This window comes from Pterocles gutturalis, unplaced genomic scaffold (assembly GCF_000699245.1).
Source record: "Pterocles gutturalis isolate BGI_N339 unplaced genomic scaffold, ASM69924v1 Scaffold39247, whole genome shotgun sequence".
NCBI classification, from domain to species: domain Eukaryota; kingdom Metazoa; phylum Chordata; class Aves; order Pterocliformes; family Pteroclidae; genus Pterocles; species Pterocles gutturalis.
This window is the reverse complement of record NW_010114123.1, coordinates 1-12,699: the sequence shown is the minus strand read 5'-3', so window position 1 is coordinate 12,699 and position 12,699 is coordinate 1. Positions and strand designations below refer to the sequence as shown.

The 12,699-nt window shown below is 42.8% G+C and overlaps 1 protein-coding gene across 1 annotated transcript; it reads left to right on the top strand.

The window, feature by feature from the left end:
* Nucleotides 1-461: 461 nt before the first annotated feature.
* POFUT2 (protein O-fucosyltransferase 2) lies at nt 462-11,076 on the top strand (the record flags this gene model as incomplete). The annotated part of the gene is made up of 8 exons (XM_010074742.1): nt 462-712; nt 1,781-1,925; nt 2,295-2,405; nt 6,150-6,216; nt 8,496-8,621; nt 9,188-9,368; nt 10,296-10,419; nt 10,715-11,076. Coding segments are annotated over 8 exons (1,159 nt in total), but the record flags the coding sequence as incomplete, so codon positions are not given.
* Between the last annotated feature and the right edge of the window lie 1,623 nt (nt 11,077-12,699).

Here is a 12,699-nt window from a genome sequence, read left to right as displayed (position 1 = left end):
CCACCTGTCTGCCCTGTGGTGGGTGACATGTGCCCTTTTCCCCTCACCCTCCTGAACATGTCCTCCCACCTTCATATTCCTCTCACAGGAATTAGCCTGAATAACCTGCCCATCGTTTCATTCCTCATTCTCACCACACACCACATTATGTGCAAGGCATCTGAGGGGTTCGCTTCTTGGACCCCTACATCCCACCCCACTGCAGGAAAGGCTCATTGCATGTGCCACCTTGATGATGTCCCAAAGAGACCCCCGTGGACCCCCCCCCGGCCCCTGCAGCACGTGCTGCTCTACCTTCCTCTACTTCATTCCCTTCCGAATAAGACAAACTCACAAAAGAGGAACAGTTTCCATCTTAATAGAATTGCATCACGTGATTGTGGGTTAAAAAAAAAAAAAAAAAACAAACATATAAAAGGTATAAACTCCCTGAAGTCATTATGTTGCTTTGTTCTCCACAGCTATCTTTTGTATGATGTAAATCCTCCTGAAGGGTTCAACCTTCGCAGAGATGTCTATATTCGCATTGCTTCCCTTCTGAAGACCTTGCTGAAAAGTGAAAACTGGGTGTTAGTTCTGCCTCCCTGGGGACGTCTTTATCACTGGCAGAGCCCCGACATCCTCCAGGTCCGGATCCCTTGGTCCGAGTTCTTCGATCTCCCAAGCCTCAACAGGAACATCCCTGTCATCGAATATGAGCAGTTCCTGGCAGGTAGAGTATGGAATCATACAATTGACTAAATATTAGGTGGTTTCTTCACAGGTTTATCCTTATATGTGCTTTTATTCTTATTTTTGAAATAAAAGAAAAGTTAGAGGTGGTGAGAGGAGGGATGGGAAAGAATTCTGCTGAGTAACAAACCACTAGGATGAAACTCAATTATTTGTCAGCAAATTTGATGTAGCACTATCAGCCCCTCGATGTCCTAGGGACCCCAGAGAAAGACAGTTAGCGCCTGTGGCGAAAGCCACAGATACTTCTGTGTAATTTTGGCTGCAGTAACAACCCTATAAGGAGAGTGAGGCAGCCTGAAGCTCTCTGTTGAAATGCAGACAAGCCACCTTTTTCTGGAGGTGGTTGGACAGTAAAAACTGTGCAGCAGGTTCTTTGATGAACTTTTTCGTCGTCAGTGCTGCACATAAAATACTTATCCCTTGCTTTTTGTGTACAGAATGGTACATAAGAGAAAGGCTTTCCCGAAGAGTATGGAAACTGTGAAGTTGAAGTTGGTTCCTTTAGGATTTAATGCCATGCTGAGCTAATCACGAAATCCCAAAATCTGGAGCCATGTCACAGACAGCAAAGGAAATAAAGGCCACCAATGTCACATCTGCAAAGAGCTCTGAGGGGATCGTTGTCCCCTGTCTTTCAGGGAAAAGCATCTAGAAACCCTGAAATTTGGGGGAAGAAGGACTTATGCTTGTAATTTTCTTGGAGGTGCTCTTCCCATAGCAGCCACCTACAGCACTGAAAACTTCTGTGCTTCGTGGTGTGTTTTACCCACTTCTAAACGTACATTTCCGTGGTGATTCCATTCTGTTTGGCACATTAAATCACTCGTAGCTGGGTGGGAGTAGCAGGTTGTCATATCCCCTGACCCGTGTAGCATTTCTGGCTCACACAGAACTTTCTTTCCTTTTCTATAGGGAAAACAAGGAAGAGAGAGAGTAGTGTAATATTAGCATTTCTAGCAGATTTTTAACTGCAAGTAATGCTGGTTCATACCTTTATATTGTGTTTTTTCTTGCTCACAAATGCTTTGCTTTGCCTTCCACTCAGAGTCAGGTGGGCCCTTTATTGAACAGATTTATGTCCTACAAGGCTACGCAGAAGGATGGAAAGAAGGGACATGGGAAGAAAAAATAGATGAAAGGCCATGCATTGATCAGCTTATGTACTCCAAAGACAAACATGAGTACTACAGGTACCATCTAGCCATCCTTTCAGTCTTCTTTTTAGTTGTATTCAAGGAGTTTTATTTATATATAATAATATATATTATTTAGAGTTGTATTGCCTACTCTAAAATAAGAGACCTGTATGGTTATTGTAGTGTGGTCTGTGAATCTTTGGTTGCTTGGGTTCACTTTGTTTTTAAAACCCCATCAATAATAAAATGTTGCATTGGTACTAGGAGACCTAATTTTAGAAAGTTGTTTCACACAAAAACAGTATAAAGGAGCTGGCTTTTTTATTTACATGATGTATCGTCTTTCTAGGGTGCGCTGTTTATTTGTTTCATGATATACAGCGTTAATTGCCTGTGAAGCCGTACTTCTGTGTTCCCTTTCAGGGGATGGTTCTGGGGCTATGAGGAAACGCGGGGCTTAAATGTCTCCTGTTTGTCTGTCCAAGGATCTGCCTCTATTGTGGCTCCCATGCTTTTGAAGAACACTTCAGCACAGTGAGTTGCCTTGGATTACTATTTATTGTGGTATTACGTACCCCCAAACCCATTGCCAGGTGGGAAGAGCAGGGGGACTTACAGCCTACGTCCCACTGTTCATCACCGAGTTACTGTAATCCGTTAAAGTCATTACAAAAGGAATTTACAGTGTAAGAACTGTAAGTTAGGTTAAATGCTGCAGTGCTAAAACCTAAGAGGAAATAGCCTTGAGCTCCTTCATATTCTCTCATAGCAAAATGTCCTTGCCATTTTTTGTGTTTACCTTTCCTTCCTTTACCCTTCGATGCTGAGTCAAGAGGGAACAAACAGAGTGGAATCAGTGTTTCCCAAGCCCATGTCTCAGACCATGAGGTGCACTGCTTGGTCTGCTGGGACGTCCATCATCAATAGTGTGAGCTGGGTTTAGAGAAAGCAAGCAGCGTGTTTCCTCTCTCTGCTCTGAGATGACACTAGGATGAACTAGAGGAGGGGAAAGCTCTTATATGAGAGATGAAGCACGCTTATGTTATCCTGGTAGCAAAGTATTTCCAGCCAGCTGTGACCCTGTAACTGAAGACATGGTAGCAAAGCAAAAACTACTGGTGTACAGGGAAGAACAGGAAGAGGAAATAGTCACTGTCTATGAATACATCAGGGGAGTAGTTCCTTAGCAGAAACACAGACTATGTAAGCTGAAGTACAGTTTTGCCATGAGAGCAAAACCATCCAAAAATTTGACATAGATAATGGGATTTAATGGGAAATGAGATGAAGGCTCCCCTAAGCAGAGCAGTGGGGTTCTGTAGTACCTCTTGCTTGGAGCAGAAGCAGCAAAGTCCTGTTTTTTTCCCAGGAATGTTGTTCTCTTTGTAGGAGTTATACCATAATCTTTGCCAGTGACAACAGAAAATTGGGTTAAATAAGCCCCAGAGGTCTCCGTGTTTAGCCTTGCAGTTAACTCTTTCATGGCAACTGTCAAAGGTCTGGCAATGAGGAAGGTCGAGAGAAAAATTAGGGGTGGTGCCAAAGTATCCTAACACGCAGACAAGGTGCCTTTTCCATAAGATCACATTTCTCCATCAGACACCACTAGGAAGAAGCACCAACATAACAGGAATATAAGAGCAGCTGCAGTGGTTTGTGTTAAAACTAGCGGTTCATGTTAAAGTTATTCTAGTTTCACGTGTGAAATCCAAGAGTAGCTAAAATTGGATGACTGGGGAAAAGCATAAAAACAGGGCAAGTGTGTGTAATGCCTCCTCTGAGTCCTGCCACACCCTTCAGATCTGTGGCTGTAGGGGCCTTCTGAGGTAAAAGTGATTTTCCTATCTTTTATATCCTTCAGTGAGTCCATGGGTCTGTGCAGCCTTCTCTTTGAGCCCTCACGCACACTGTTCGCATCCACAAAATCTTGGGACGAGACCTAAAGGTTTTGCACTGTAACTATGAAAATCCACCTCCTTTTGTAACTCCTATCTGCCCATTTCATCTGATGTCCCCTAGTTCACATAGAGGAAGAGACAGTGTACAACCAGCTCTTCCATACTGACTGATGAGTGTTGCCTTGACATTTTCATCAAACTGTCTTTACTCCTGAACATCGAGCCCTTTAGTTATCAGATGAAGCTAGTATTTTTTTAATGTTCTCCTACATTGTATTTCATCTGCCACTTTATTGGCCAGTCATCTGACTTCTCTAATTCTTCACAATTGGCCTTTGTCTTTGCTGCTCTGAGCAATTTACCCCAAATCACCCCAAAGTTCCTTCCCTTTTGTAGGTTGTTTAGGAATACGGTGAAGAGCAGTTCCCTTCCACTTGTGACCTCTCTCTATAATGGGAATTGGATGTTTATCCCTGTCAGAGTTCAGAGCTCCATGTTGATACTTCTCCGATTTACTTTGGGCATCCTTTAATTCTGTTTTTTATAATAGGCACTATTAAGTTGTCCAGTCCTGTCGTCAGGTTTACCACTCTGTTGCTTCAGAGACCTCCCCAAGTGTTTTTTTAGAAAAGTGACATCCCATTTGTTGCAGTTTTAAGCGAGAAGTTCCATACCAGAATTAGTGGCCCAGCTGCTTCATCCTTGAGTTCCTTGACAGCTGTTGGTTGAATATTGCCCAGTGTTGGCCATTTGTTGGGTCATTGTGTCTGGCTGTTCCATTGCTGGAATTACATTAGCTGTTTCTGTCATGACATCACTGTCTCAAAGTGCTTGTTAAGCCTTTTAATTTCCTTTTTCTTTGTATTGGAAGGAAGATCTGTCATTAGATTGAAGGCCTTCATATCTTGTTGCTCAAATTCTTTTTTGACCTTCTTTATTGTCGTTTTCTGTTTAGCTTCATGGAGTTTGAGCTTTTTTTTTTCTTCACTTGTACCTTACGTCTTCACTTTTGCATAGTCCCTTTTTGAAACTGAACACAACTGCGGCGGCTTTCCTTTGGCCATGATTGTTGTAGTAGGATGGTGAAGATTAGTACGTTTACGGCCACTGTCACAGAGTAGCTCTTCCACTGTGAGATTTTGGTCTGTGTCTTGCTGCTCCTCAGGACAATGTCAGGAGCTACTCCCTGCCCAGTTGGTTCATGGAACTCCCTTTGACAGTGTCTCAAACTACAGTTGCGTAGTCACGTCTGTCTGTGACACTTGCCCAGCCTACCTGTGAATAGCAGAAATCTCCAGTGGCCGTGGTGACTTGTGCACTGTGGCCTCTCTGATCTCCTATATTGCCCTTTTGGCCAGAATATCACTTGTATGGTCCTAATACTCTATTATTACTCTTCAGGTGTGGTCACTTATAGGAATCTTCTTGATATATTTAGATTATTAATCAGATTCACCTCCAAGCTTCCTGTTAAATGCAGCGCTGCTTCTCCACCAGCAGAATCGAGTCTGTTTTCCAGATTATTTGTATCCTTATGTGCAAGTGTCCAGCTGATTATCAGCAGTGATAATCTAAAGTTGATTGGTTATTTGCTTCGTCTCTTTTTAGTAGAAGATGATCCAGATGATGACTTTGACCCCCTTCAGCAGAAGCATTTCTCTGTGTGTTCATGCATACTCAGTGTGCTCAGAGCACAAACTAAGCCTACATAACCCTATGCTCTTGGATACTCAAAACTTTCAAAATCCCTTCTGCTTCGTAGAACTTGGATAGTGCAGTTATGTTTCCACTACACAATCCTGAACTGGTATATTTCTGAAAAGCACAGGCGGTTTTCATGTTAGTGAAAAATTTTCATTTTAAAATTTGTGCTTAGTTGCTAACACACGTTTTTGTACTGTCTACGTGTCCCTTGATCTGTTGTTTTACTGCAAGACACTTTATTCTACATGTGAAAAGCACCTTCTCTGGTTTTGCTCTTGTGAGTGTGATTCCTGCTTCCTACAAGAGGCTTTCACAGGCTCCGAGGCTGAGTGTCTCCCCTCTGGATCACTCTCCCTGTTGGCAATCCTGTTTCTCCAGCAGCAACTGCTGTGAGTGATTGTTAATGCTTGTTTGTGTTTAACTGTCACAATTAAGAGTATCAATTACTAAGGAGGAGAGCAGGAACATGCGGTGGCATAGTCCCCTTCTCTCCCCAGCAGGCTATGGGTCACAGTTTGCTTTATAAAGAACAGGTTGGCAGCCTGTCCCTCATTCCCTGTGCTCCCTTGGCAAACAGATCATAGTCTCTGCTTTGTCCTGGCAACTGTATAAAGAAACATCGTAATGTCAATCCTATTCCTAAGGGAACTGCACTCAGTTTTACAATTTTTAATAGGTCAGTGATGTTAGACAGAGCTGAAAACCTTCTTCATGACCACTACGGAGGGAAAGATTATTGGAATGTGAGTATTTTCCAGTTATCTTCTCTAGACTTTCTACTTGCTTCTGAATAACGGATAACGTGCTTCAGTTTTTGACACGTGTTTCTTTTCTTGAAATTAACTTGTGTCTTATGTTTCAGCACTGTATGCTAATGATGGTCTTCAGGCTGCTGTGGATTAATGTAACACGGGAGTTTGTCCTGGTGTCTTGTCCACAAAGACTCAGTGGTGCAGGGAGTGGTGGTTAGAAGAACCTCCCATGTGCAACACATCCTCAATCAGAGGGGAACTGCCTTTGTGCAGTTTCTTCTCTGGTCATCCTCAAGATTAAACTTTGCAAAAGAATTCCCAAAAGTTCTCAATGTTGTCCTAAATGTCTCTTCATTGGCTTCGATGGCAAAATTCCCATGGGTTTCAAGATACCGCTGAGCACTTTGGGAGACCCCACCCAGGGGTCTATGGTAAAAAAATTCTTACGGGAAAAGTTTAAACAAAGTTAAAGGTTCAGCCACAGGAAAACGGAACACGATATGGAGTGCTTGATGTAATTACAATTCCTAAGAGAAAGTGACTCTCATGATGTTACAAAATAAGTTATAGACCTCAGTCTTCTAAGATCCAAACATCTGGCTATTCCCTTGGTATAAGGCATGTTTTTCAGAAATGGACCAAACAGTAGTTTGTTAACTCTGAATTTTTCATTGAGAGTGACTTTCCAAACAGAGATATGCAGCCCATGTGTCATTTCTGAGTCTTGACTTGTAGTCGTGTAAAAGCAGACATTAAATCCTTATGGATCCATAACACATTTATTAACAATGGCACTTTAAATGTTGTCTCAACGATTTAAACTTGTCTCAAAATTAGTTAAAACTTCCTGGAAAATATTCTTCTTTCTTGTATTTCAGTTTTAACTACCTGCATAATTTCTGGTTGTTTTTTTCTTAACTCTCTGGATAACATCTGGCGTTCTTTATAAATCATGCTAACAGATGCCCTCTGGTCTCAAAGAAGTTTTTAAATTGTAACAAGCCAGCATCCCTTTGCAACCAACCTATGTCTTTGGCATCCCAAAATATTTTAATTTAATATTGAGCTGCATTTCTCTTGTGCATGGGATGGTATTAGAAAACCAGTGCTGATCTCTTTAGATATTCTAGAAGAACAGGTTTATACTTCCATTAAATCTTTACAAGGGTGTGGATCTCCTGGTACCAGCCTGATGAATCTTACAGAAGACTAAATTGTTCCGTGTCTTACTGGCTGATACAGAGGAGGAATGGGATGGAGCGGCCGCTTCAGCTTCCTATTAATATTCCCTCCCTGCAGGGAACGTAGACAGGGTCACTCAACTCGTACTCCTTGTTGGGAGGAGGGGGAGATCCGACCCTGTTGTGCCCTCGGTTCAACCACAGCGAGTTTGGCATATGGAGAAATAGCTGCTCCATGAAAAAATGAAAAAAGGCTGGCGGGTTCTGGTTCCTGCCTCTTTGCTAGAGCAAGGCAAAGGCACAATCGGTGTGGCTGTGTCTTGGAGTACCAGTAATGCTCCGCCTGGCCTTCTCTGCTGTGTAGTGAACTCTCCGCCATGGGCTTCCCCATGCTGAGATAAGAGAGGCCATTGGAAGTTGAAGTGCATTGCACCTTCTTTGGTGCCCATTGCACGACAGGCTACAGACTTGTATAAAATTAAGCATTAGACCCAACTGACAAGTGTCCTTTGTAAGCAGGGTAAGTCACGTGGGATTTCCTGGGCTTTGCTGTGTGTGCCTGTTATTAAGAAGGCCCTGTGTGACTGTGTGTGGTGGCAACTGCATCACAAAATCTTTGAAAGAGGTTATAATCTGCAGGTGAAGGAAATTATTCCTTTTTCATCGCTTTTCCACTGGATTTGATAGGAGCGTCTGTGGCTAGATGCGTGATTTTTTTTAAGCAGGTTTTATTCTTATGGGTGGTTTGCAAGCTAAAGCCTTTGCCCAGCTTTTTTTTTTCCAGTGGTGAGGTATATTGCTAGAGTATTTAATTTGGTATATTACGTGTTCTGTTCTGTAAATAACTACAGTCTACTCTGTACACTTGTGTATTGCTGGGTCAGGTGAATATGCTGGTTGTAAATGTGGTTATGATTAGGATTAAATGGTTAAAGCTCAGATGGGAGGTTAGAAGTTGTTGTTTGTAGTGCTGCATGGATGTATCAGAAGTAACTGCATCCTGGAAGCTCTGGGTAGGTGAAATTATCTCCATTTAGTCATTTTTATCTCTCCCTTCTTCTGACTCAGCATCTGCTCTTATTCCAACAGACCCGTCGGAGTATGGTGTTTGCCAAACACCTCCGTGTAGTGGGAGATGAGTTTAGAAACAAGTATCTTCAATCCACAGATGAGGCAGACAGGACTCTTTACAAGGAGGACTGGACACAGATGAAGGTAAAAATCATAACAGTCTGTTTCCCATAACAAAATGTAATATTTTTTTTTTATTTGTGTTCTCCTGGCTGTGCACTGCAGGGCATTTTGGAAGACACGTGTGAATCTAGCTCTCCCTGCTCAGATTGAGGTGCATGTGCACATTCCTACTGTACCTTCTCCTTGTGTGACATGAGTTAACGGAGTCTGTTGAGATATAGCTGACTGGTTCTGGGTAGCAAATTTCTGTTACCTTGTTTCACTAAAGGCAACTTGTATTCTGTCTCCTATTCAGCGTGATCTGTGGGTGTGAAGTTCAGCTGCAAACGGCCAGTTGTGGATTTGCTTAAGGAGAGCAATTTTTGCTTAAAAAGATTTTGCACTCTAGTTTGTATTGTATGATACAGGCCACCCAAGATCAAAACTGCAATAAGTGTCCCAAAATACTGCCAACCCATACCTTAAAATTACTTTCTGCAGTTGGAGTAATTCTGTGCCTTATCCAGAGATTATGCATTCGAGTCTTTTCAGTGTGAATGAATAGTGGTGTTCTCAAGTTTTAAAGTTTATCAATCTTTCTCTCTTAGGTTGAAATTGGCACAGCTCTAGGTGGTCCATACCTTGGGGTTCACCTCAGAAGGAAAGACTTCATTTGGGGTCACCGAGAAGACGTGCCTTCCCTGCAAGGAGCAGTAAAGAAAATCCGCAGCCTCTTGGAGACGCAGAAACTTGAAAAAGTTTTTGTAGCCACTGATGCTGTCGAGGAGGGTAGGCAGATGATAGGCAGCTTAGGACTGATGACTTTTGAACATGAGTGCAGCAATTACCACTTTGTTTTTATAAGTGACTGGAAGTTCATATGCCTCCATCATTGAACGGGGAGTTGAACAGAATTGGGCAGCCATTTCCTTCCAGCTTGAATAGTTGGTATCAAAACATTCATTTGGTATTTCCCATAGGAGCTTTGATGGTCTCTACAGTGGGAAATTGGGAACTGAACTTGCCTTTTCCTTCTCTGCTTTCTTCCATCCCAACTTTTTTCATAGCATTTCAGAGACTCTCGGACATGCTGGTGAGAAGGGTCCTCTGAAGTCTTCCACTCCGCCTTCCCCTTGGCTGCCCCCAATGCCAGACTGGGGTGGACCTGCCTGTATGTGGCCAAGGCTTAGAAACCCCCAAGGGTGAAGTTCCCCCGCTGCCAGGCCTTATCCCGGGGCTGCACCTCCCTCCCAGTAGTATCTAGGGGTCTGTTTCATTGAATCATAGAATGGTTTCGGTTGGAAAGGACCTTAAAGATCATCCAGTTCCAACCCCCCTGCCATAGGGGGTTTCAGTGTGTGATGTTAGAATAACCCTGCAGGGCATGGCATCTGCAATAACTAAATCTAAGTTTGCTGTCAAGAAGGGCCTCTTGGTACACCTACCCTGTAGGACTAGACAGCAAGGCTAGTGGTAGCAGCTGTTGTACCCCTTGCAGGCTTCCCCACCCCCTGAGAATAGTCCCTCTCGACACTGCTTCTCTGCCCCACTGGCTCCCCCCTCAATACTCCGATGTTTAGCAAATGTGTTATAGAATTTGTAGGTAGATTTTGGTTTTGCTTACTTTGTTCACCAAAGGTTTCCTTAAACACTTACATTTTATGACAACAGTGAGTTTATAATATAACAATAAATTTGCATCTTTCCCTTTTTCAGAGGTTGAACTGCTCAAGAAACTGCTGCCTGGGATGGTGAGGTTTGAACCCTCTTGGGAGGAACTGGAACTCTACAAGGATGGGGGCTTGGCCGTGATTGACCAGTGGATCTGTGCGCATGCAAGGTAGCGAATTTGACTTTTCTTTGAGGAACCAAATCTTACTGTTGCAAAATTGAATATTGTTTCTGACCCAGATATAATTGTTTATAAAAGATGTATGACATAATACTATATAATTGATATATATGTATAATAGAGGTATAGTACTCTGAAACCAGGACGTGTATGTGTATAATATATATGATAGTTTCATTATCATTTCAATGAACATTAAAGTTCATTGGACTGCAATAAATTACTTGCATTTTAAAAACTGGCCCCATTCACAAACCTGTTCTACTTTTTTTTTTTTCCACAGGTATTTTATAGGCACCTCAGTTTCAACATTTTCCTTCCGGATCCATGAGGAAAGGGAGATCTTGGGATTTGATCCAAAAACAACTTACAACCGATTTTGTGGTGAAAAAGAAAAAAACTGTGAGCAGCCAACTCACTGGAAAATTGTATACTAAAATACAGAGAAATCCAAGGACTTCAATACTGGTGATCTCAAGAGAATACAGAAAAACTATGGGGAAATACCTCCCTTTGACCAAACTACAGCTCAGTCCTCTACCTGCTGCTTGGTGTCAACTTGACATTTGGGTTTTGAAGTACAAGCAATATTCACTTTCTTAGCCAGGCATTGATGGGAGCAAGGAAAATGAAGTCAGCGTGGGATACAATTCTCAGCATAGCTAGGATTACAGGACAATACCTGACACTGCAAATGAGACTTGAAAGGCAAAACTTTGTCCTGAAATGGAGTAACAAGCAAAGTTGTGGCTTTCTTTGAAGTTCTGAGGAAAAAGAGGAACAGTTTAACTGTTATAAATGGAACGTAGCTGTGGTCTGTACGGCATTTCTGTCTTTATCTTTTGTTCTGTTCAGTGTTTGCCTCTCTGATTTCAAAAAGTATGTCTTGGTTTTGTAGCCTGCACTATATGAGCTGCAGATTATGCATAAACTCTAGAGTTCCTTGGCGAAATTTTCCCTTTTCAAATTGTAATTTGTGAACTTTCAAATTGTCTGATGCAGTCAGTGCTCGATAGAAGAAGAGGATGTGGTATTTCTTCCTGAACACCAACTGCTTCTACTAGCAGTCTTGGTGGCTCTGGGCTGAGAGAGGCACAAAGGTAGGGCTTCTAGGGTGATAAAAGAAAGGTTGTTTCTCCTTATGTTTTACCTTCACGAAGGAAACTTTTTTGCCCCCATTGTCCTCCCAAAGGCCTGCTCAGTTGGACTGATGCAAAAGTCAGCACCCTTTTGGGATCACCCAGTCACTAAGTTCAGTGACAGTGATGCTTTGCTAGGGAGCGTGCTAAAAGGCCTTTTAAGTTTCCGTCAGTTAAGTGGGTCATCCCAGTAATTCAACAAAGTGATTTTTTGGCATTTCTGCTTTCAGTTTGTGTAAGGGAGCAAACTGAGGACCATCACAGACAGCAAAGGTCTTTGGGCCTTGAAATAATGTGTACAAGCCTCGCAGTTGGGAACCTCACAGGTGAGGTCATGCTCTGATGGAGACAGCTGGCTGGTGGACTGGGGGAAGAGCCCTGTGCTACGCCACCAGCCGGAAGGAAAGCACAGCTCCCATGTGAGAAGGGGTTTGTATGCGTCCCAGTGGTAGCTTTTGCAAGCTCCTGGTATGTAGGATTGGCTGCTGGGAAGTATTCTGCTCCATTCTGGGCTTCAGGTGGGTCTTTTGTCCTGCAGGTCTACGAGGCTCTGTTAAGCAGGAGAAACCTTTTTCAGAAGTGGAGTAGGAGACAGATTTCAAAAAGTGAAGCAGATGTTTTTCCTTAAAGTCAGTTTTACCAGATTACCTCGCTGTTAGCAGACCCTTAACTTGCTCTTTCCTCTTGGCTTGAGTAGGACTATATAACCCTCCTGCACTGTACAATGGATATTTCACAGATGCTCCCAGACAATGAGGTTGTTTGCTCCTGCGCATCTGCAGCAGAAGCTGTGAAGATTTCTCGGACAGTATTAGCAGCAGCTCTGCTGTTCTTATCAGCTGTTTATTGTATCTCCGTGCAGCAGCTGAGCCTCTCTGGTGACAAAGTGTGGAGCCCAGCATTTCAAAGCAGTGCCTTTTCCCACAAAGTCAAATGCCCTCGTTTAGCCTGTGCACCATGTAAAGCAATGGTGGCATTTTATGTGTAATGTATACCTCATTAAGAAAAATAAAAAGCTTTTTAGCATTTTATGTGACCTATCCATGCTTCTTAACTCTTTCTCGACCTACTGACCACATCCCTTCTAATACACACCAGGATGCCACGAGGGCACAGTGCTGGCTCATGG